Genomic DNA, 18,174 nt, shown 5'->3' on the forward strand with positions numbered 1-18,174 from the left:
GCAGTCATGGGCAAAAGAGATGGCTGACCCTGCTGGCTCTATACATGTGAATGCCATTGTCAACTGTGAAAGGAATAGTTCACCCCAAAATGAAAATCCAGTCATTATCTACTCACTCCACTGAAGTTTGTAGGACCACCAAACACACAGCGAGTTAGCCTCCATGGTTCCATCTCAGCCTTCTCCCAAACTATTAAAGTTAATGGATACATCTTTTCTTACAGCTCCAAAAATAGCATAAAATGTCCATCAAATTTCTCCAAACAGCATAATCCGTAAGTGTTTTGTAGCCAAACAATTACTGTGGGTTTAAAACTTCAATATTTACCTCATTATCTCCTAAATTTGGTCACATGTGCACCATACAGCACAAAAATATATGAGGTAATAAGGTAAATATTCCACTTTTGGACCCACTGTGCAACCATTTGGCTACAAAACACTTGGATTATGCTGCACAAGCTGTTTGAGCTGTAAATAGATGCCCTATTAATAACTAGTGTGGGAGAAGGCTAAAATACAACTATCGGGTGTGTTTGGTGGTCCTACGAACTTCAATGAGTTTCGACAATGGGGTGAATAGATAATGAGTGAACTTTAACTTTTTGGTGAACCCTCACTTTTTATTAGGTCTTTTTGGGAGGTTGTGCAACTTATCTGAAATGCTGTAAGTTCAACATTTCTAGTGATTTCTGTGAATACCCATCAGCCTTTATGCTGTCTGGCCCTAAGCATGTGTTCCCAAACAAGGAAAATTATCTTTCATTGGTTTGTGTGGCGCTATGCGTGGCGTTAAAAAGGTTTTCTCTGGCTTGTTTACATGTGAAGAAAATCTTGGGGCCACCATGGCTCCTTCACACACCCCTTCTGAATGTATAGCAAGTCATAAAAGTAAACAGTAGAAAGTTAGTACAAGAAGAGTACAGATTACACCCAATGCATATTTTTACATAACGCCAGGCTCTCCGCAATTGCAGTTTCTTTGGGTGTTTCTTCTCAGAGGGGAGTACATGTTGGGAACACTGTGTTTTGAAAAACCTCACCCCCAAAAGAGAGGGGAGGGGAAAACTTTTTGGGAAACATGTGATGGCAGATCCCTAAACATAGCTTTGGTGGTGGCTCTGGCGGTTTCCTCTTAAAAACCTCTGTCATATTCAAGTGATGGTTAACATGTTGCATGGGAGCGTGATGGAGTCAGATTCTCTCAAAGACCCTCTGTGTAATTCTTGCTTGCTTTCTTCACTGTAAATCTAACATCACATCAACTTCTGCTAAATGACGTAATGTAATGCAATGTAATGTAACTTCAGGGACTAATTAGATTGCCCTTTGTGGCCGCCTCAATATGATTATTGTTATTTTCAATTCAGTCCTGACATACATACAATCCAGAGTCCTTCTGACAAAATAAGGTAACATTTGGGACCTATTTTCAGCTAAAAATTATAACACTGTCTTTCCATTAGGCTATATGAAGGCCAAAAACTTTCAAGGGGGATGACTTTGGATGTTTACCCTGGCATTACATGGATACTCGATACCGAGAGCGCACCAGTGGGGGAGCATGATAATGATGCGTTGGTTAGAGCAAAGTGGGAATAAAGCTTTCAGACCCATCTAGCATATGCTTATGGCGACCTTACAACAAACGAACACGTTGATTAACTGTTATTTTTACAGTCTGAAATTACAGTCTGTGCGTAAAAGATCCCCATTTCTGCCATCAGGGAGCTGTAATTGCCCTGGATGCGCACTGATTATAAGCCAAGTGATGACGCCGCAGAAGAGGTTTCACCAACTGGACTTCTCCTTCTCGTCGATTTCCTGTTGGAAACGAGGGAGAGAGAGAGGGAGTGAGAGGGGGAAAGAGGTCCAGCTAGATAACCCTCCTCATATAGCCGGGACACCCAGCTCTTGTCAGACGCATCTCCAAGTCAAGCCTCCGGACAGAAACCAGCTCTTATTTCTGCTGCGCCCCGGTCCTCCGTCTGGATCCACCTGGGGTTTGGGACTTCCGAGAGTCACATTTAAAAACACGGAACGGGGTGAGTAATGATTTATTGATAATGAAGGTGTCTTGTTATTGCAGATTTGTTCAGAGGAGATTCATTGTTCAGAGAGAAGCCAAAGTTTGACAGGCAGTTATTGGAAGGAAACTTCCTCTTTCTCACCCTTTTGGATTGAGGAATTGGCTGTTCAGCGAAAACTTTTAAATTTAATGTTATGAGTCAATAGCAGAGATGAAAAGTTGCTTAAGTTTCAGTTCTTTAAATTTATAGAATCATATAGTCTATTCACCTTTTCACTCTCCTTACGCAAAACAACAATACACTTTAAATGGGCACTATACGTTAAGTATCAAAGCAAAACTATTTGTCCCTATAGGAATGTCACATAAATATTATAGAGATACTATAGAAGATTAAAAACGATAAAGTACAATAAGGTCACTCTAAACTCACTATTGAGTACCAGAGACACACTACACTTCTCTATAGGAATATTATAGGAATATTATAGGCAAACCATAAGAGATAAAAATAAATACCATAAAGTAACTATAAACTTACTATTGAGTACCACAGACACACTATACTACTGTAATATTAGCTATAGTGTTTTTTTTGACAATCAGTTGATCATATAGATTTACTATTTAGTCCCAATAGGAATGTTACAGGAATATTAAAAGTGATTTTTCCTTATAGGGTCCATTGATCCTAATGTATCCTAATAAATAAAATTTTGAGCAATTGATCATTTTTTGTCACATCAATAAATAGTTGAAGACTGACCAGGTCTCTTGGTTTGGTTTGGTGTCTGACCACCAGCAGACAATAAGCTTCATATGAAACACAGGACACAAGACACAGCCTGCCCTCACTAAGTCATTTCACCAGCCTAGAAATAATTGTTAGTGCGGTTAGATAAACGCTTGTAATAGCCTCCAATTAGGTACAGTGAGTGAGTGACTTGACATGCAACTTGTAAAAAGCCCAGTGGTTGATTGTGTTGAGATTCAAGAAGACACACTGAACTGATAAGATAACAAAGCGAATTGGTCAGCCTTTCAGTGTCAGTTTGTGTGTGTGTGTGAGTGTGTGTGTGTGCGCAGATTTATGAATATGTAATGGGGTGATGGGGGACCACTCTATACAGAGTTATTGAGTAGTGAAAGATTGCTCTGGGTCCTGCTCTCACTGACTGAATAGACCCACATTACCACCGCCCAGGGGCACTGACACCATTAACAAGCTTGAAGTGTGCTCAATTATGGACAGTTGGTTCAGTGTGAGTGTGTGTGTGTGTGTGTGTGAGAGAGAGAGGGAGAGAGAGAGAGAGAGAGTGGGAGGGAGGGAGGGAGAGATCAGTGTAGGCAGATATGGTGACTGCCTGTTCCTCACCTCTCTGGCACAGCCTTGCCTCTGACTTCTTGCCCATTCTCAGTGGGGTGTTTACGGCTGCAGGGTAAATTTCCTCGCCATGGGGGCATTTGGTAGCCATGGCCAGCGAGTCAGAGGCAGCATGGCAGCCCCATGCAGGCGACCCTCAGTGGAGGGGGGGTGGGCAGGAAACCCGTCCCTTTGCCTTGGAAAAACAAATAAACAGCATCAAGTTGGCTCACGTACAAAAAAGGGTAAATATTTAGTTCAATTAAGCAATTAAGTGGTGAGATAGTGGGGGAAAATGATTAGGCTGGTGCTTCAAGTGTTGGAGTTCTCATGCTGACGGATCTCATGAAGACAGACATTGAAGGCCAGAGCTTGGCTTAACTTACAAGCTCTTTCTTTACAGAGGCAAATCCTTACAAATGATAATTTTCAACATTTTCTCCATCCATTGTTCTCCTTTGCGATGTGACGCTTGTGTTACTTATCGACACGTGAAAAACAATATATTTTGAGTCACTGTGCTATTAACATATCATTGCTATCTTGTGAAAACCTACAATTTTGGTGATTTTTAGGCTTTAAGTTTAACTGAAGGATTACTTGCTCCTCTATGGAGAAAGTTCTACGAAATCTTGGTCTTATGAAACCCTTTCAAAGCAGTTTGGATAAACTCAAAAATGCATTGTGGTCAAGCTAAAAACCAAAGCTGACACATCCTGTTTAGAGTGTATAGAGCTGCTGATCCCACATATCATCTAGTGTGGTTGGTGGCTGCAAACCACAGCAAATCACTGCTGCTCAGTGTGGATATACTGTGCTCTCTACTGACTTGAAGGTGTAATATTAATAGGATCTGACAAAGAAATGAGTCTGCAGCTAAATCATCGCTACATTCACAACACTTAACGATTTAAAGCTGGAAGCAGTGATATATTTGGCAATATTTTGGGGAATGTTGTAGGGCAACGACACCGATGCTAGAGGAAAATGCATACATAAGCCAAAAACTGAGGCTGCTAATTTATTGTTATTATTTTGTGTTTACTCTTGTAAGATGGGATGAGAGGAAGAGAAGTTTTGCCCAGGGAGTTTTCTCAATACTCTCGCGATGATTTATTGCTTTGCAGTGTCTTTTCGCCCTTATAAATCCTAATGTAATGTTGGCCTGTGTGTCACATCAATTCCTGTCAGAATCGTTGCCCTGGCTTGTTTCCGAAAAAGTTGCTCAATATATAATAGCCTTTATTAGTCACAATGACTAACTGTGGATGTCTCGTTCTTTCTAGTTAACAATGAAGATGCTGCTGCCTCTGGCGATCCTTCAGCTACTCTTGGCTCCAGCGCTCACGGTAAACTCCCAATGGCTCTGAACTTATAAACACTGACAAAGTGATGCTAGAAATACTGCATACATAACAAAAAAACCTGAGGCAGCAATTTTATTTTTATTCTTGTGTTTACTGTTGTAAGATGTACCTATGTCTCCCCCTCTCTCTGTTAAACTAGCACAGTGCATTTTAAGTCTAACGCATGCATTATGTGTACATTACACATTTGGAACCATAAACAAAATCAAAATAAGGGGGAAAATCCAAAAGGCTCAAGTTAAAACCCTAGATTCAGTTTGGTACAAAAAGGGTTTACTGTAACTGCACATAATAGCTTTTTATAATAAATATAAATTTTCTTAATCCTAATATCTGTACAACTATGAAAGGTTCCTGTGTTATGTTTTGAATAAGGGTTTTGTTTTTCCTCAGCTGTAAAATTAAACCTCTAAACTCTCTATATGTAGTGTAATCACCACATAAAACCCAATATAGTATGTTGGATCTATTTAACAGAGAAAATAGCTGCCTCTTTTTTAATCAGAGTTAGTGTATTTTTTTTACAACGTGATGGAAAAAGTCGGGTATGGCAAACAGGATAAGTGACTGAACTGGTGTTTTGTGTCCAGCTGCCCAGTGGGGATTACTGGGAGGCCTGGAGTCCTTATGGAGAGTGCAGTCGAAGCTGTGGCAGCGGTGTGACCATGAGAACAAGACGCTGTATCACTCAGAGGTATGATAATGTGTCTGCTTACCTGTTTTTTTTTAGTTTTTTTTTTAAATACACCCACCTGTACATAAACATGCCCAAGTACATGTAAAAACACACATGCAAACACACATGTACAGGCATGTAAGGACTCATAGACTTTCTTTGACAAATGCAGCTTATTGTGAGGTCTTGAATACACACACACACACACACACACACTTTTCCCTCAGTGAATAAAGCTAATTGTGAGGTTCATGAGTACACATTGTATCTTTGCCCCGATGGTAAAAGAATGCCTTGAAGTTACGTGGATGTGGGCTTGTCTTCCATCCAAAACAGAGTGCAGGGAGGGGCTCTTTAACATTAAAAGGCCTCTTCTGTGTTGGGTGTTGCCTCTTGGCTGCTGAAGGGGATTGGATGGGGAGTGAATATTTCTCTCTGCCTGTGTTTGGTTGGGACAGGTTGAAAAAAATAATTTCAAAAGCTTTAAAAAAAAAAATCCAGCATCAGATCATCATCTGTCTTTGCTGCAGAGGCGTTTTGATCCGTTTCAGTATCATTTCTAGCCATGTTTGGGTTTGTGCTCCTGTGCTGCTTTGGCATCTGATTAAACAGGATTGAGTGAGGAGTGATAAAGACCAGGTCATGCTCACCCTGTCGCTTACACTGTAAGTGTTGTGTGCATAAATCGTTTTGCTGGAATCCAGCTGGCATGTTGCCTCTTGTGCCACATAAAGCAATCTGTATTTATGAGGTAGGAAACGGTGTGTATCTTCCTTTCTCTGCCCCACTTCCAACGCGGGTCACCCTTTCCAACGCAGGGTCACCGCCTCTGTGATTTCTCCTCAGCCTCCCCACTTACTTGTCATTCCCTGACTGTTTAGGTGATGATATTTACGGCTGTGGGACAATCAAAACTAATTTCGGTTTCTGCCCAAAAGACGAGTCACACATCAGCTGCACATGCTGTGTTTGCAGTCTTTCCAGCCGCAAAATGCATAGCAGAATGTAGGTGTGCCTCAGTAATTGAGCAATGACACTGGGGGAATTTGGTAAAAAGACCAACTTTGAATTTAAAAGAAGGATGCCCACCAGGCAGAACATGAGTATAACAAACCATTTCTTTGACATGTTCAAGCACAGTTCTCTGATTCTATGATATTTTGTTACATTTACTTGGAGGCAAATGTGTTTCTTGACACTATATACGCTGATAATAAGGCTGACTGCCTCTTAAACGAAGGAGTGCAGATGAATTCCTGAGTTGATTAAAGTGAGATCTGATAGTTGAAATTGTACATATGATGCTTGACGATAAAGTTTTGATGTTTTCCTTGATCTCTGTTCACATAACTGGAATTGATCCCACTAGGAGTCATCTATTTAGATACACACCCATGCAGCCAGTCAGTGAGTCAGTCAGTCTGCCAGTCAGTCTGTGAGTGAGTCTGTTTCCCCTTTGTAGCTGGAAGATGAGTAAGAGGGAAGAAGAAGTTGTCCTGCCCAGCACTTCCACCTAGTTGGATGAACTCTGTTATGTCTTGTCTGCCAGATTAGTCACAAGTCGCACCTTTAAATGCTATGATTAGACCAGTGTTGATGCAGTGTGCTAATGCTCTTACCTGGAAATTAAGACTTCCATTCTGCATCGCTATACAGTTTTTAGAATAAAACTACTACGTCATCCAGAAGATCCAGCCTTTAAAGTGTTACGACTAGGGTCAGGGTTATCATTTTGACAATTATGCACTTACTTTTACTATGTACTCTCCTTTAAAAAGTATTATAATCTGTTTCAATTTTGTGCTATCAATCATTTTGTAAGAATAGCTGTCATTTTTTCCGCATGTCGGCTATATCATTTTGAAATGATGTTCCAAATGTTGATTTTGCATTCCTATGTGAAATGGTTGTTGGCTCAATGTTGTGAATGACTGTTATGACATGTTTTCGTTCCAGTATTGGCGTGTTGAGAGGAGCATGTCTTGTATTTAGGCCTGGAGGCATGGTAGTTTTGTGGAGTTATCAGTGTGGCTGGAGGGGAGGGAGGCAAACAATCTGCTGTCTCACGAGTGTGCATGGCTGTTTGTACGAGGTCGGACTCCACAATGTTGATTTTTGAGGCTTCTCCTGTCCTGAGAACTGGTTTCACAGGCACAGATTAAAAAGGAATGCCACTGAATTTCAGATTTGAAACATCCTCCTATGCTCTCAGACAGTTTGAGTTGTATTTGCATATATTCACTGCAGTCTCACATAGCCGTTAACAGTTTATCCTGCCTCTTAGTCTGTGTCACAATGATGCACAACTTAATAAAGCATTAAGTTAAAAAAGATGCAAATGTTTGATTGTGGCAATACCCATAGCTTTGATGCTTATGCAAATACATTCTGTGGCTTGGAACCGACTGGGTTACTATAATATGAGGCTCATTTGACTGTGAAAGCTCAGAGAAATAGAGCATGAGTCTGCATAATCAGTCTGCTACTCAATGCAAGTGGAGCAACTCTTTTAACTCCATGCTGTAAATACACATAGATTATAGTCTTGCTTCTCTGTTTTATGGCTTTGGGAGAAACTACTTCATGATACCCAAATACCATTTAACCCTCCCTGGCTTTAGGAATCATCATGTGAAAACTGCTTACACTGGGTGGGATTCCTCCTGCCCCTCCCTTAACAAAGAGTTTAGTCTAAGGCCAAGTTTAATCCATCTAATCATCCCAGGTGTGTTTTTAGCCAACAGCCTCTCATATTCCTGTTCCCTACATACAGGACTGATGGGGGACACAACTGTGTGGGTCCAGACAAGTCCTACCGCTCCTGCAACATCCAGGTGAACAACAAGTCTCAAATACCATTGTTGTAATCACTTGAACTCAGTAACTTAAGTATTTTCAATTGTAACTTAAGCCTTTCAGTTATTTAAGTCTTTTATTCCAATTTTTTACATTTTTAAATGCCAAACTGAATGTCAATTTTGCATTTTGTTAAAATTTGTGACCCATCAATGGCCTGTGATAAAGCCATAAACTCAAATGTTGCAATGACGTTAGAGATAAATAGATTTCGGATAGTCTGTAATATTTAAGATACAGACATTTTTATACCAGAACTTCATACCAGTGCACAAAAAACTAGAAACGTTCTTAAGTGTTGCACTATCTTGTTTTATTTTCTGTATCTGGTATCTGGTTCACATGATTTCTTTTTCATCCGGTGTGCATCTCTGCTCAGTTTGTGTCTTGACCTTCGACCTCTCTGCTCCTCCCATTGTTCCACTCAGGACTGTCCCGAGGGATCCAGGGATTTCCGAGAAGAGCAGTGCTCCCAGTTTGATGGGACTGACTTCCAGGGGAAACGCTACAAGTGGCTCCCATACTATGGAGGTCAGCAGCAAAGCAAAGCGCAGTGGGAAGTTTGGGCTGATAATTCAGAGAAACTAGCCAAGATTAGATAAAATACTGTGGTAAAATGTGTTTTTTCTGTCCATATAATGGTGATACACATATGCATGAACATTAACATTCACTAGTGATCTTTCAGAGAGAGAATGAAGACACAGAGATCTCTCTCACACAGACACAAACACGCACACACACACACACACACACACACACACACACACACACACACACACACACACACACACACACACAATGAATTAATTGAAAATTGAGAAATCTGGGAACTGGGTGACAAATGCGCTCAGACGAGGAATACATTTTCCACAGCTCATGGGGAAAAACACGACAGCAGATACAACAACAAGAACTTCACAGAAAGGCAGTTCTCACTAAGATTTGACATTCTGAAATTCTGCTCATATCTCCAATAGCTGAGAACCCATGTGAGCTGAACTGCATGCCAAGAGGAGAGAACTTTTTCTACCGCCACCGCAGTGCCGTGGCTGACGGGACGCCCTGCCACCCTGGACGGAAGGATGTCTGTGTGGACGGAGTCTGCAAGGTAGGAACTGGACACACTGATGAGATGAGATCAAATGGAATGAAATGAAAAGATGAGAAGAACTGAGAGGAGAGTAAATTAGGGGAGGGGAGAAGAGATATCTTAGAAGACCTGAATGTACTCTCTTGCTGTCCTGAATCTTATAATCTGCAACATTTTCATATAAATAAATGTCAGATTTGCTACTCTCTATCACCGATTGATATAACACAATAGTGACTCGACATATAGCCAGTTCATGAAAGCTTTTCTATTGCTGTTCTAAACACCCAGTGTCTTTGGTTTGTTTGGAATAAATAGAAGACGAAGTGGGTAGTTAGCATGAGCAGCGATAGCCACCATGGCTGAACAGACAAAGAAAAGAGCGCCCACACTGTTTGATTGACAAGTGAATTCTGGGAAGTGCAGTGGGAAAACACCGCTGACCGCTTAGCACCAATATGATGCCAAAATAAAAATAAAAACACACAAGAATGTTGCGGGTTACCACTTTAAACACAAACACTTTGGAAACTAGCATTACTCAAAATTAGCATCTTCAACACACAAGAAGACCTAACAGTTATCAAATTAGCTAGCAGTTTTGAAAAACAACAATTAGCCTACAGCAACTGCTTGAATTTAGCAGAGAAGTTAGTTTCAAATTTGTTTTTCACTGGGGAATCTGTAATGATAAATGATAAATGTCTTGGTACACAACAGTAGGACATAGCTGGGCTCTACTTGCTCTTCCAGGCGGAGTTTCCCTCCCTGAGTGTGACGTAAGTTTGAAATGGCCACCGCAAAAGAGATATATTGAGAGATACAGTATTTGTTGACGAGATGAAAATCAGCAATAGGGCATATTGGTGGCATGTAGGCGTTGTAGGTTTGAATCCATATTATGTCATATTCTCATATCCTGTTATTTTTTAGAACAACAGAGACATGAGAGCAAGAAAGTATCTCAGAGGCTCAGAACACATCTACACAAACTCATAGTATAAAGCTCAATATGGCGTTAATCAGAGCGGACACAGCCAATGGAGCTGACCAGCAGGATGACGGATTAGTTTCACTTTGCGGTAATGTCAAACACTTCTCAGCATAGCTTTTGACCAAACACATTCTGTTCTCATGTAATTACTGCAGCAACCTATTAACCTCTTCGTCATGAAACACCTCCTCTATTTAACCTCTTACGTCATGTTTTCATCACCTAGTTTGTGGGTATAGTGACAGTCCAGAATCCATTCTATTCTCATGTTATTGTTGTTGGACCCCGTTGCTTTTTTATTTTAAAAAACCTCATTCAACGCTACGTTTTTGTCGCCTGGTTTTTGGATTGCTACTTTCCCAAAAACATCCCGTTCCCACAAATCTTCCATCCTCACCTTGTTAAACCAGGTTTTATATCGGTTTTGCCCCTGAACCTACTGTTCTGCTACTGGACTGTTGCCTTTTGGAGAGCTTATGCAGCAAATTTTGACTTAACACTTACTTATGTGTTGTTTATCTGCAACTTTTATTTTTGTCTTGCTTTACCAGGTCTCTCTCAAAAAAGATTCTTAATTTCAGTTGGACCACATGGTTAAATACAGGTTACATAAGCAATTATACAGTATATATTATTACTGTACTAGGGTTCGATTGATGTGGGTTTTCTGAAATCAATACCAATATCAATAGTGATATTTTTAAGACTGAAATCGATATCTTGATATCGATACTGATATCCTGTGTCAATATTCAATATCTTTAAATCTGACCATTTTCATGCCAAAAAATTGCAAATATTCAGTGTTCCCCCCCTAAATTGTATACTTGTCAGGGTGGAAAAGCCTCTGAAACAGCATTTAGACCATCATGGAACACTAAAACTCTCCACTGAAACCCAGACTAATACATTTTTTTTAGCTGGGTTAGCAGCCCTTTAATGCAGGATGACCCACCACACCTATTCAGTTAAAAATGCCTTTAAATTAAAAATGTATTTACAAAAAAACTTAGTTGAAGAATTAAATTAAGAGATACAATTTAAGTGCAGGTTTTGCAAACTGTTTACAGAGGTATGTAGCTGTGGTCAGGGAGGAACCTCCATCACCGTTTTCAGATATTTAATAAAAGATTAATACCAGCCCGATATATCTGCAAACTGATATATTGGTCTAACCCTGGTACCTACCGCCCTTTTTCTTATGGAATCCTTTCATCCCTGTCCCTCCCCCAGCGTCTGGGCTGTGACAACATGTTGGAGTCGCCTCAGCAGGAAGACCCCTGCCTGCAGTGTGGGGGGAACGGCCAGTCCTGCTACCTTGTCAAGAACACCTTCTCCATGCGCGACATGCCCACCGGTATGGTGCACTCCTCTAATAAACAGATTTTTGGGAGCAATTAATCACCAAATTTGTCAGTGTAATCTCCTAGATCAGTGGTTCTCAACGTGGGTCCTTGAGGGGGTTCCAGGGGGTCCCCAGCAAACTGATGAATTGTTAAACTTCAGCATTATTTCATTTACAAGAAAACTAAACTAAAACAGAGACTGTAGAAGAATGACTGTTCTGATCATAGTTTCTCTGTTATCTCTCTATCTACAACACAGATAGTCATGGAATTCTGGGCAAAATCATATGTGACAATAAAAATATTCTCAGATTTGGGTCCAAGAGACAAAATCTCATCAAATGGGGGTCTGTGGCTCTAATGTGGACTGAGTTAGGGTCCTTGATATGTAAAAGGTTGAGAATCACTGTCCTAGATCACGGTGCTCCCAGAAAGGTCTGAACAAAACTCTGGGATGTTGATTTTTGCCTCCATCATCTAAATTTGTGTTTAATGTTGCTAAAATCTGCAGTCCAGCCTTTAAGAGAAAAAACAGTAGAATCTCCATTTTACTAAGATGATTTAACACCAATTACTGTCGGAAATATGTTGTACTAACATAGTAGTAGGTTCAATTTGTCACTGCTGAGAATTGGAAGTCTTCTCTGCATTTGTGTTATACTCTTGCAATGTGTAAACAATTAACACACATTGTTTAGTAGACTTATTTATCCAAAGCACCTTACAGTACCATATGTGCATATACAGTATATTTAATATTGTCCTGGCAGTTTTGGCATCATGCTCTATCACTGAGCTACCTAGGACCACAATATACAGCTGGAATTACTGTATATAATTGTTATTAATATGCACTGCTCCTGTCAAATAAAGTAAGTAAATAAAGTAAAGTAATTTGAAATAATATAGGAAAAAATATTGTAACTTATTATTACAGGCTAGTTACACCATAACTCCTTGCAAAATGTGACAGATAGTTTCGTTTTTGTAGTTACTTTAACTTTCTATTGTATGTCTAAGAAGTTGTATCATTTGCATCTCAGGCTACAACCAGATGTTCATCATCCCCGTCGGAGCCACCACCATCAGCATTAGAGAAACAGTTCCCACACGCAACTACCTCGGTGAGTCTGGGGTCGAATTTGACGTTTTATTTACTGTATATGGAGGATCTACCATTGAGTTCCCCATTAAAAGAGAGCCATGTGTACAGAATGTTAGAAAAAGAAAGAGAAAGAGAGAAAATAAATAAATACAATACCAGAAGATATGTCCATAAAGAGAAAATGAGTGATGAGAGCAGCAGAGATTGAAGATTCAAACCCCTTTGACAGCAAGCATCCACTCTGCTGCAGCTTATTTATAATTGTGCAATATGTTTGAGTTTGTACAAAAGACTGACAAAAGACTGACCTCTCTGACTGATGTCCATGGCCACAGCTATCAAGAACCTGCGTGGAGAGTACTACCTCAACGGCCACTGGGTTATTGACTTTTCCCGGTCGACCCCTGTTGCCGGCACGGTGCTGTACTACCAGCGAGGCGCCGAGGGCCACAACACTCCTGAGACCATCATCGGCCGTGGCCCCCTCACTGAGCCGCTGGTCATTGAGGTAAGACATCTGCCTGACTGCACCGGTCCTCAAGTGACTGTCTTTATCTACAGTCTGTCTTATGATCTCTATGCTGTAAATCTTTTTTTTTTCTTGGCCTTTACAGTCTGGGGAAAATGTATGCTATGAAGGCAGTTGTAGTGAACAGTATGGCTGTACCAAACCTATGCTTTTCACTGGAACTGTGACATAATCACATAATAAAATATGAATGATCACATAATCCCATAATAAGAGATAAGCTGCTTCACAGTTTTAAAAAAGTGCCATGTCAAACTTTGTCTAAATCTATGTCAAGATCTCTCCAAAAAGATTGATATTTGGGTCGGTTTTTGATTCCAAATGTTTGTTTGGCATTAATGAGAGTGGACAGAATTTACCAGTACTTTATTAGTTTCCTCATATGGCAAAATAAAGCAGATTTTGGGGTCACTGTTGTCTTTCATAGTTTTTGGGGGGGAGTTTCTTCTGTCTGTCTTAAATCTTGAATTTAAAAATGTGTGCAAATGATCTCAACCTCTATAAATGAAGTTTGATCTTTGGATAAAATTCTGTCCTCCCAGCTGATCAGCCAGGAGCCAAACCAAGGAGTGGAGTATGAGTACTACCTGCCGACCGGACGCTCCAGAGAGGGATACTACTGGAGCTATGGGTCCTGGTCTGCCTGCAGCAAGGAGTGTGGATCAGGTCAGAGTCACAGAAGAGTCTTATTTTAGATTCTTTAAACATGCCTCAAGACATATCTGACCCTTCAAATCCTTTAGCTCTCATTGAAATCCTCATCATCCCTTTATAATGAGGCAATACTTTGATATCTCTATGTTCTGTATATAATTCTGACTGTTTCCTGGATTGGATAATGACTCAGTTCTTGGCCTCTTCCTTCATTAGGCTACCAGTCTCGTCTGGTCTTCTGTGCCATCGATAATGAGGCTTATCCTGACTATCTGTGTGCCTCCCTGCCAAGGCCACAAAGCAACCGCACATGCAACCCCCATCAGTGCCCACAGACCCGCAGGTAAGCCAGGACAAAACTTCACTGATAAAGAGCTAAAGTGCTTTAAAACTTCACTGATAAAGAGCTAAAGTGCCTTAAAACTTCACTGATAAAGAGCTAAAGTGCCTTAAAACTTCACCGACAGAGTGACAATTTTGAATAGATATGGGCTGGGTTTCCAAACAGCATCTGGAGACTGAGTTCATCTTCGTTCCATTGTATATGATGAACCAGAGATGTCAAGATGTCAAGAAAGTCAAGATGAACTTAGTATAAAGATGCTTTTTGGGGAATTTTACAGTACATCAAATTGTGAGTTTTCTGTAATTTTTTGGCTTGTACAGATACATTTGCTGAAGTGTCAAAGGTAGATGTTTGTCGGAGCAGTTCTCACTGTTCTTGGTGTGTTATGATGTCTGAAAGGATGGCGTACCTGTATCCACCACAGTTGTGGAAATCCTCAGAAACAGCCAGAGCCTATATATTCAGGTAACCCAGGGTCTGTGGAGTCGTAGCAGAGTTGTATGTGACCACAAACACAGGGGGAGATCCAAATCATGAAGTCATTATTTACTACAAATATAGAATCCAGGGATGATTTCCTGAGCATGCATGCTGTTTTTCAGCAAGTCTTCTACTGCACTGCAAAAAAAAAGTCAGTTAGTCTCATATTCAGCCTTCAAATCTTATTTTTCATAAACCCAGAGAAAATTCTGCCAGTGAGGAGAGATAACTCCACTTGTTTCAAATGGAGTTTCACTTGTTTCAGGAATTTTCTAGAAATGAGTGTCAGTATCTTGAAAGAAGTCAGAATAAGGCAGATCACTGCACTACTATCAAGAAAATGAAAATTGATTCTACAAAATTCTTGAAACGAATTGATTTGCATTGGAAACAAGTGTTACACTTATCTAACCCCATTGGCAGATTTTTTTTTTTAACTTATAAGAAAAGTACAATTTTAAATGACTTGTTATGCTCAATAACAAGTCAACAAGTCTGCTCAATATTTATGAGCAGCTCCAAAGTCCAAGATAATTCTGAATGTCCTTAGATTTTGATTAAATGATTGTGAATGATTAAAAGTAAATTCACCTATATCAGTCGCACACTCTCTCCCCCTTCAGATGTGTTTGACCTTAGCTCTAGCATCTGTGTTTAGTGCAAAGCCTGTTCTTCCTTGCGGGGTCGAGAACAAAGGCGCGGGGCAACAGTCCAGCTCAGAGATCTCCTTTCAACCCTTTAACGCCTCCTCATTTGTCTCGGACACGCTTAACGCCTCTCCCCGGGGAGACAGAGGGGCGATTTGATGCCCGAGTTGCATCAAAGACCTCCCCTCCCCTCGACCTCCCAACCTACGGCCCCTGGTCCTGATCCTGATCCTGGTCCTGATCCCTGAGCTGGGCTGCTGTCCGGCTGCTTTAGCAAACAGTCGAGCCAGTAAAGCTGTCTGTCTGTGTCCATTAATGTAGTTTGTGTGTCGGTGATGTTGGGGTGTTCCTGGGTTAAGGGTCGCGGTGCGGGGGGGATTGTGTACATCCGAATGCAAAGCGCTACCGGTGGTCTGGCAGTAAATAACTGGGGCTTCAGTGGCTCTGTGGTATTTCCTGGTCCTTTTCTTTGATGCTGCTGCCGCTCGGAAACCTGAGATGCCTATGAACCTTGGTTAGAACAAACTGCACCCTCATTAGTCCTCACTTTAAAGATGCATTGCTCCGAAAACTAGAAACATTTGATGGTTCACTTCACGCAGGATGCGAGTTGTATGTACAGTATGTGCTATATTTGAGACAGAGATTTAGGAGATAAAATCTGAGCATGCCGGTTTTATTTGTTGTTTTTAGCCCTGCTTCCCAGTCTATGTATACTTACTGCTTCTAGTAATTATTGTTTGTTAAAACTAACGAGGAGAAAAGCCAGCTTTCTGCCCTTCAGTTGGTTTGGTTGGTGTGGCAGTGGCTGGTGGCTTTGATGGGTGATTGACTGCGACCAGCTTTCTATAACACTACAGTCTTAAAAAGGATGTGTTGTTTTTAACATATCCATGTGCCTAATTTAGGATAAAGCACATTAGTGCTGCTTTTCAAGTGTAATGTACAGTATATTAATAACAACACATATTCAAATGACAAATGTTATTCTTGAAGAGTAGCTCAAATGTGTGTTGATGTCCTAGACAGTTTTGTTGAAAATGGTGCATCCTTTTTAAGAGTGTAGTTCATTTGAAGGGTTTCATTCCAAAACACTAAACACCTTTTTTTCTACAAAAAATGTTCACCTGATAGTTATTGCTCAATATTTAAAATATTAATATTCATTACTGAGTTTTACTTTAAAGCTGCACTAGGCAAGATTTGTATGTAAAAATACACCCACCTTATCGAGTGTCCCATCCCGTCTAATTGAGACACCGTAGATTTGCGTTATATGCCCAAATGAAATTCTAGAGTCAGATATGGCTGTGTGCAATTTATTGATGTCACGTTAAAGGATTTCTGGGTATTGAAGTCAGTGGTGTAGCTTTCTAGCAATCATTTTGTCAGACGAGGTATAATTTTTCTGATTTTCAATACCGTCCCTGATCTTTGTTTATTCTCTCTCCTGACCTCACCCACTTCCCTCCCTCTCTGCTGGCGGTGGGTTTTCCCAGCTGGAAGACCGGGGAGTGGAACACCTGCTCAGTGACGTGCGGCGGCGGCTCCCAGCTGCGCAGCGTGCAGTGCGTCTCTCATGACGCCGCGGGACCCCGGGTGGTGGAGGACGCCGTTTGTGCCGCCTACTCCGAGGCTCCGCCCTCTCTGCAGACCTGCAACATGCAAAAGTGTGTGGAGTACCAAGTGACCAGATGGAGCGAGGTGCGTTACCGGACTAACTTCTGTGCCGCACTGCAGCTGATATGGACGAAGCAATAATTGAGAGGCGTAATTGAGGGAATTAATGAAATATGAAACGCACTATACCTGGTCACAAAAATATGCTGCCGAGACTAATTATCTCATTGTTGCTCAACACACGCCTCACTTTACTCAAATGATATCATATAGTACAACTTTAACCAAGGCTCTCATACACAGGAATCCTTGTATCAAGAGGTCTGCCACTGAATCTGCTAACAAAAATGTCTCCAATTTCATTTAATTTCACTCTGTAGCAGTGCAGGTTTACCCTTTTATTCACATTTTGGTAAAGGATTACAACCTCAAAATACAGTTATAGCACAGCTGTAGTCTGTATCATAAATCTGTAATATTGTGGTGTGTTGTGTGTTGTATGGTGTCCACAGTGCTCAGTGACCTGTGGTTCGGGGGAACAGACCAGAGCCGTGACCTGTATGGGTTCAGGAGGCATGAAGCTGGAGGAAACGTTCTGCAGCGCGCTAACCCGCCCAACCTCCATCCGACCCTGTGAGATGCCCGCCTGCCATCAACATCAACAGCACATCAGTTGGCATGTTGGAGAGTGGGGACTGGTGAGTGGTACAGGAAGACACACACACACACACACACACACACACACACACACACACAAACATCACAACCTGTGTTGCGTGTCCTCCCCTCCCTCTCTCCCATCTTACCTGTCACTCTCAACTGTCTTATCTGGCAAAGCAGACATGCCTTAAAATAATCTTACAGATTGAGAGTTGAATTCCTGATCAGCTGTCTCCATCCCTCTCCAGTGCTCTAAGAGCTGTGGCACCGGCCTGCGTGAACGCCAGGTGATCTGCTCAGACCGACAGAGGAACCTGTACCCTGTGGACCAGTGCAGCACCGACCCCAAACCTTCCACAGTCGAGGGCTGCAACCCTCAGTCATGCTACAGCCCACAGGGTGAGCAGAT

General features: G+C 41.2%; 1 protein-coding gene across 2 annotated transcripts in view; it reads left to right on the forward strand.

Moving 5' to 3' along the window:
* The first annotated feature begins 1,846 nt into the window (after nucleotides 1-1,846).
* paplna (papilin a, proteoglycan-like sulfated glycoprotein) overlaps nucleotides 1,847-18,174 on the forward strand; it is a 28,467-nt gene continuing 12,139 nt past the window's right edge. Inside the window, exons 1-15 of one of the 2 annotated variants that reach the window (XM_071519532.1) lie at nucleotides 1,847-2,045; nucleotides 4,679-4,741; nucleotides 5,350-5,453; nucleotides 8,209-8,269; nucleotides 8,720-8,822; nucleotides 9,272-9,402; nucleotides 11,612-11,735; nucleotides 12,768-12,848; nucleotides 13,165-13,337; nucleotides 13,901-14,024; nucleotides 14,229-14,355; nucleotides 14,758-14,823; nucleotides 16,985-17,189; nucleotides 17,618-17,803; nucleotides 18,014-18,164. In XM_071519532.1, coding sequence (XP_071375633.1) covers nucleotides 4,685-4,741; nucleotides 5,350-5,453; nucleotides 8,209-8,269; nucleotides 8,720-8,822; nucleotides 9,272-9,402; nucleotides 11,612-11,735; nucleotides 12,768-12,848; nucleotides 13,165-13,337; nucleotides 13,901-14,024; nucleotides 14,229-14,355; nucleotides 14,758-14,823; nucleotides 16,985-17,189; nucleotides 17,618-17,803; nucleotides 18,014-18,164 — 1,693 coding nt within the window. In that variant the 5' untranslated portion in view covers nucleotides 1,847-2,045; nucleotides 4,679-4,684. The remainder of the gene's footprint in view (nucleotides 2,046-4,678; nucleotides 4,742-5,349; nucleotides 5,454-8,208; nucleotides 8,270-8,719; nucleotides 8,823-9,271; nucleotides 9,403-11,611; nucleotides 11,736-12,767; nucleotides 12,849-13,164; nucleotides 13,338-13,900; nucleotides 14,025-14,228; nucleotides 14,356-14,757; nucleotides 14,824-16,984; nucleotides 17,190-17,617; nucleotides 17,804-18,013; nucleotides 18,165-18,174) is intronic. The other variant, XM_071519540.1, reaches the window with a different exon arrangement.

Source organism: Centroberyx affinis, unplaced genomic scaffold (assembly GCF_046629955.1).
Source record: "Centroberyx affinis isolate AG114_WGS23_722 - 3 ecotype Tasmania unplaced genomic scaffold, CSIRO-AGI_Caff_v1 ptg000058l_1, whole genome shotgun sequence".
In the NCBI taxonomy this organism is placed as follows: Eukaryota; Metazoa; Chordata; class Actinopteri; order Beryciformes; family Berycidae; genus Centroberyx; species Centroberyx affinis.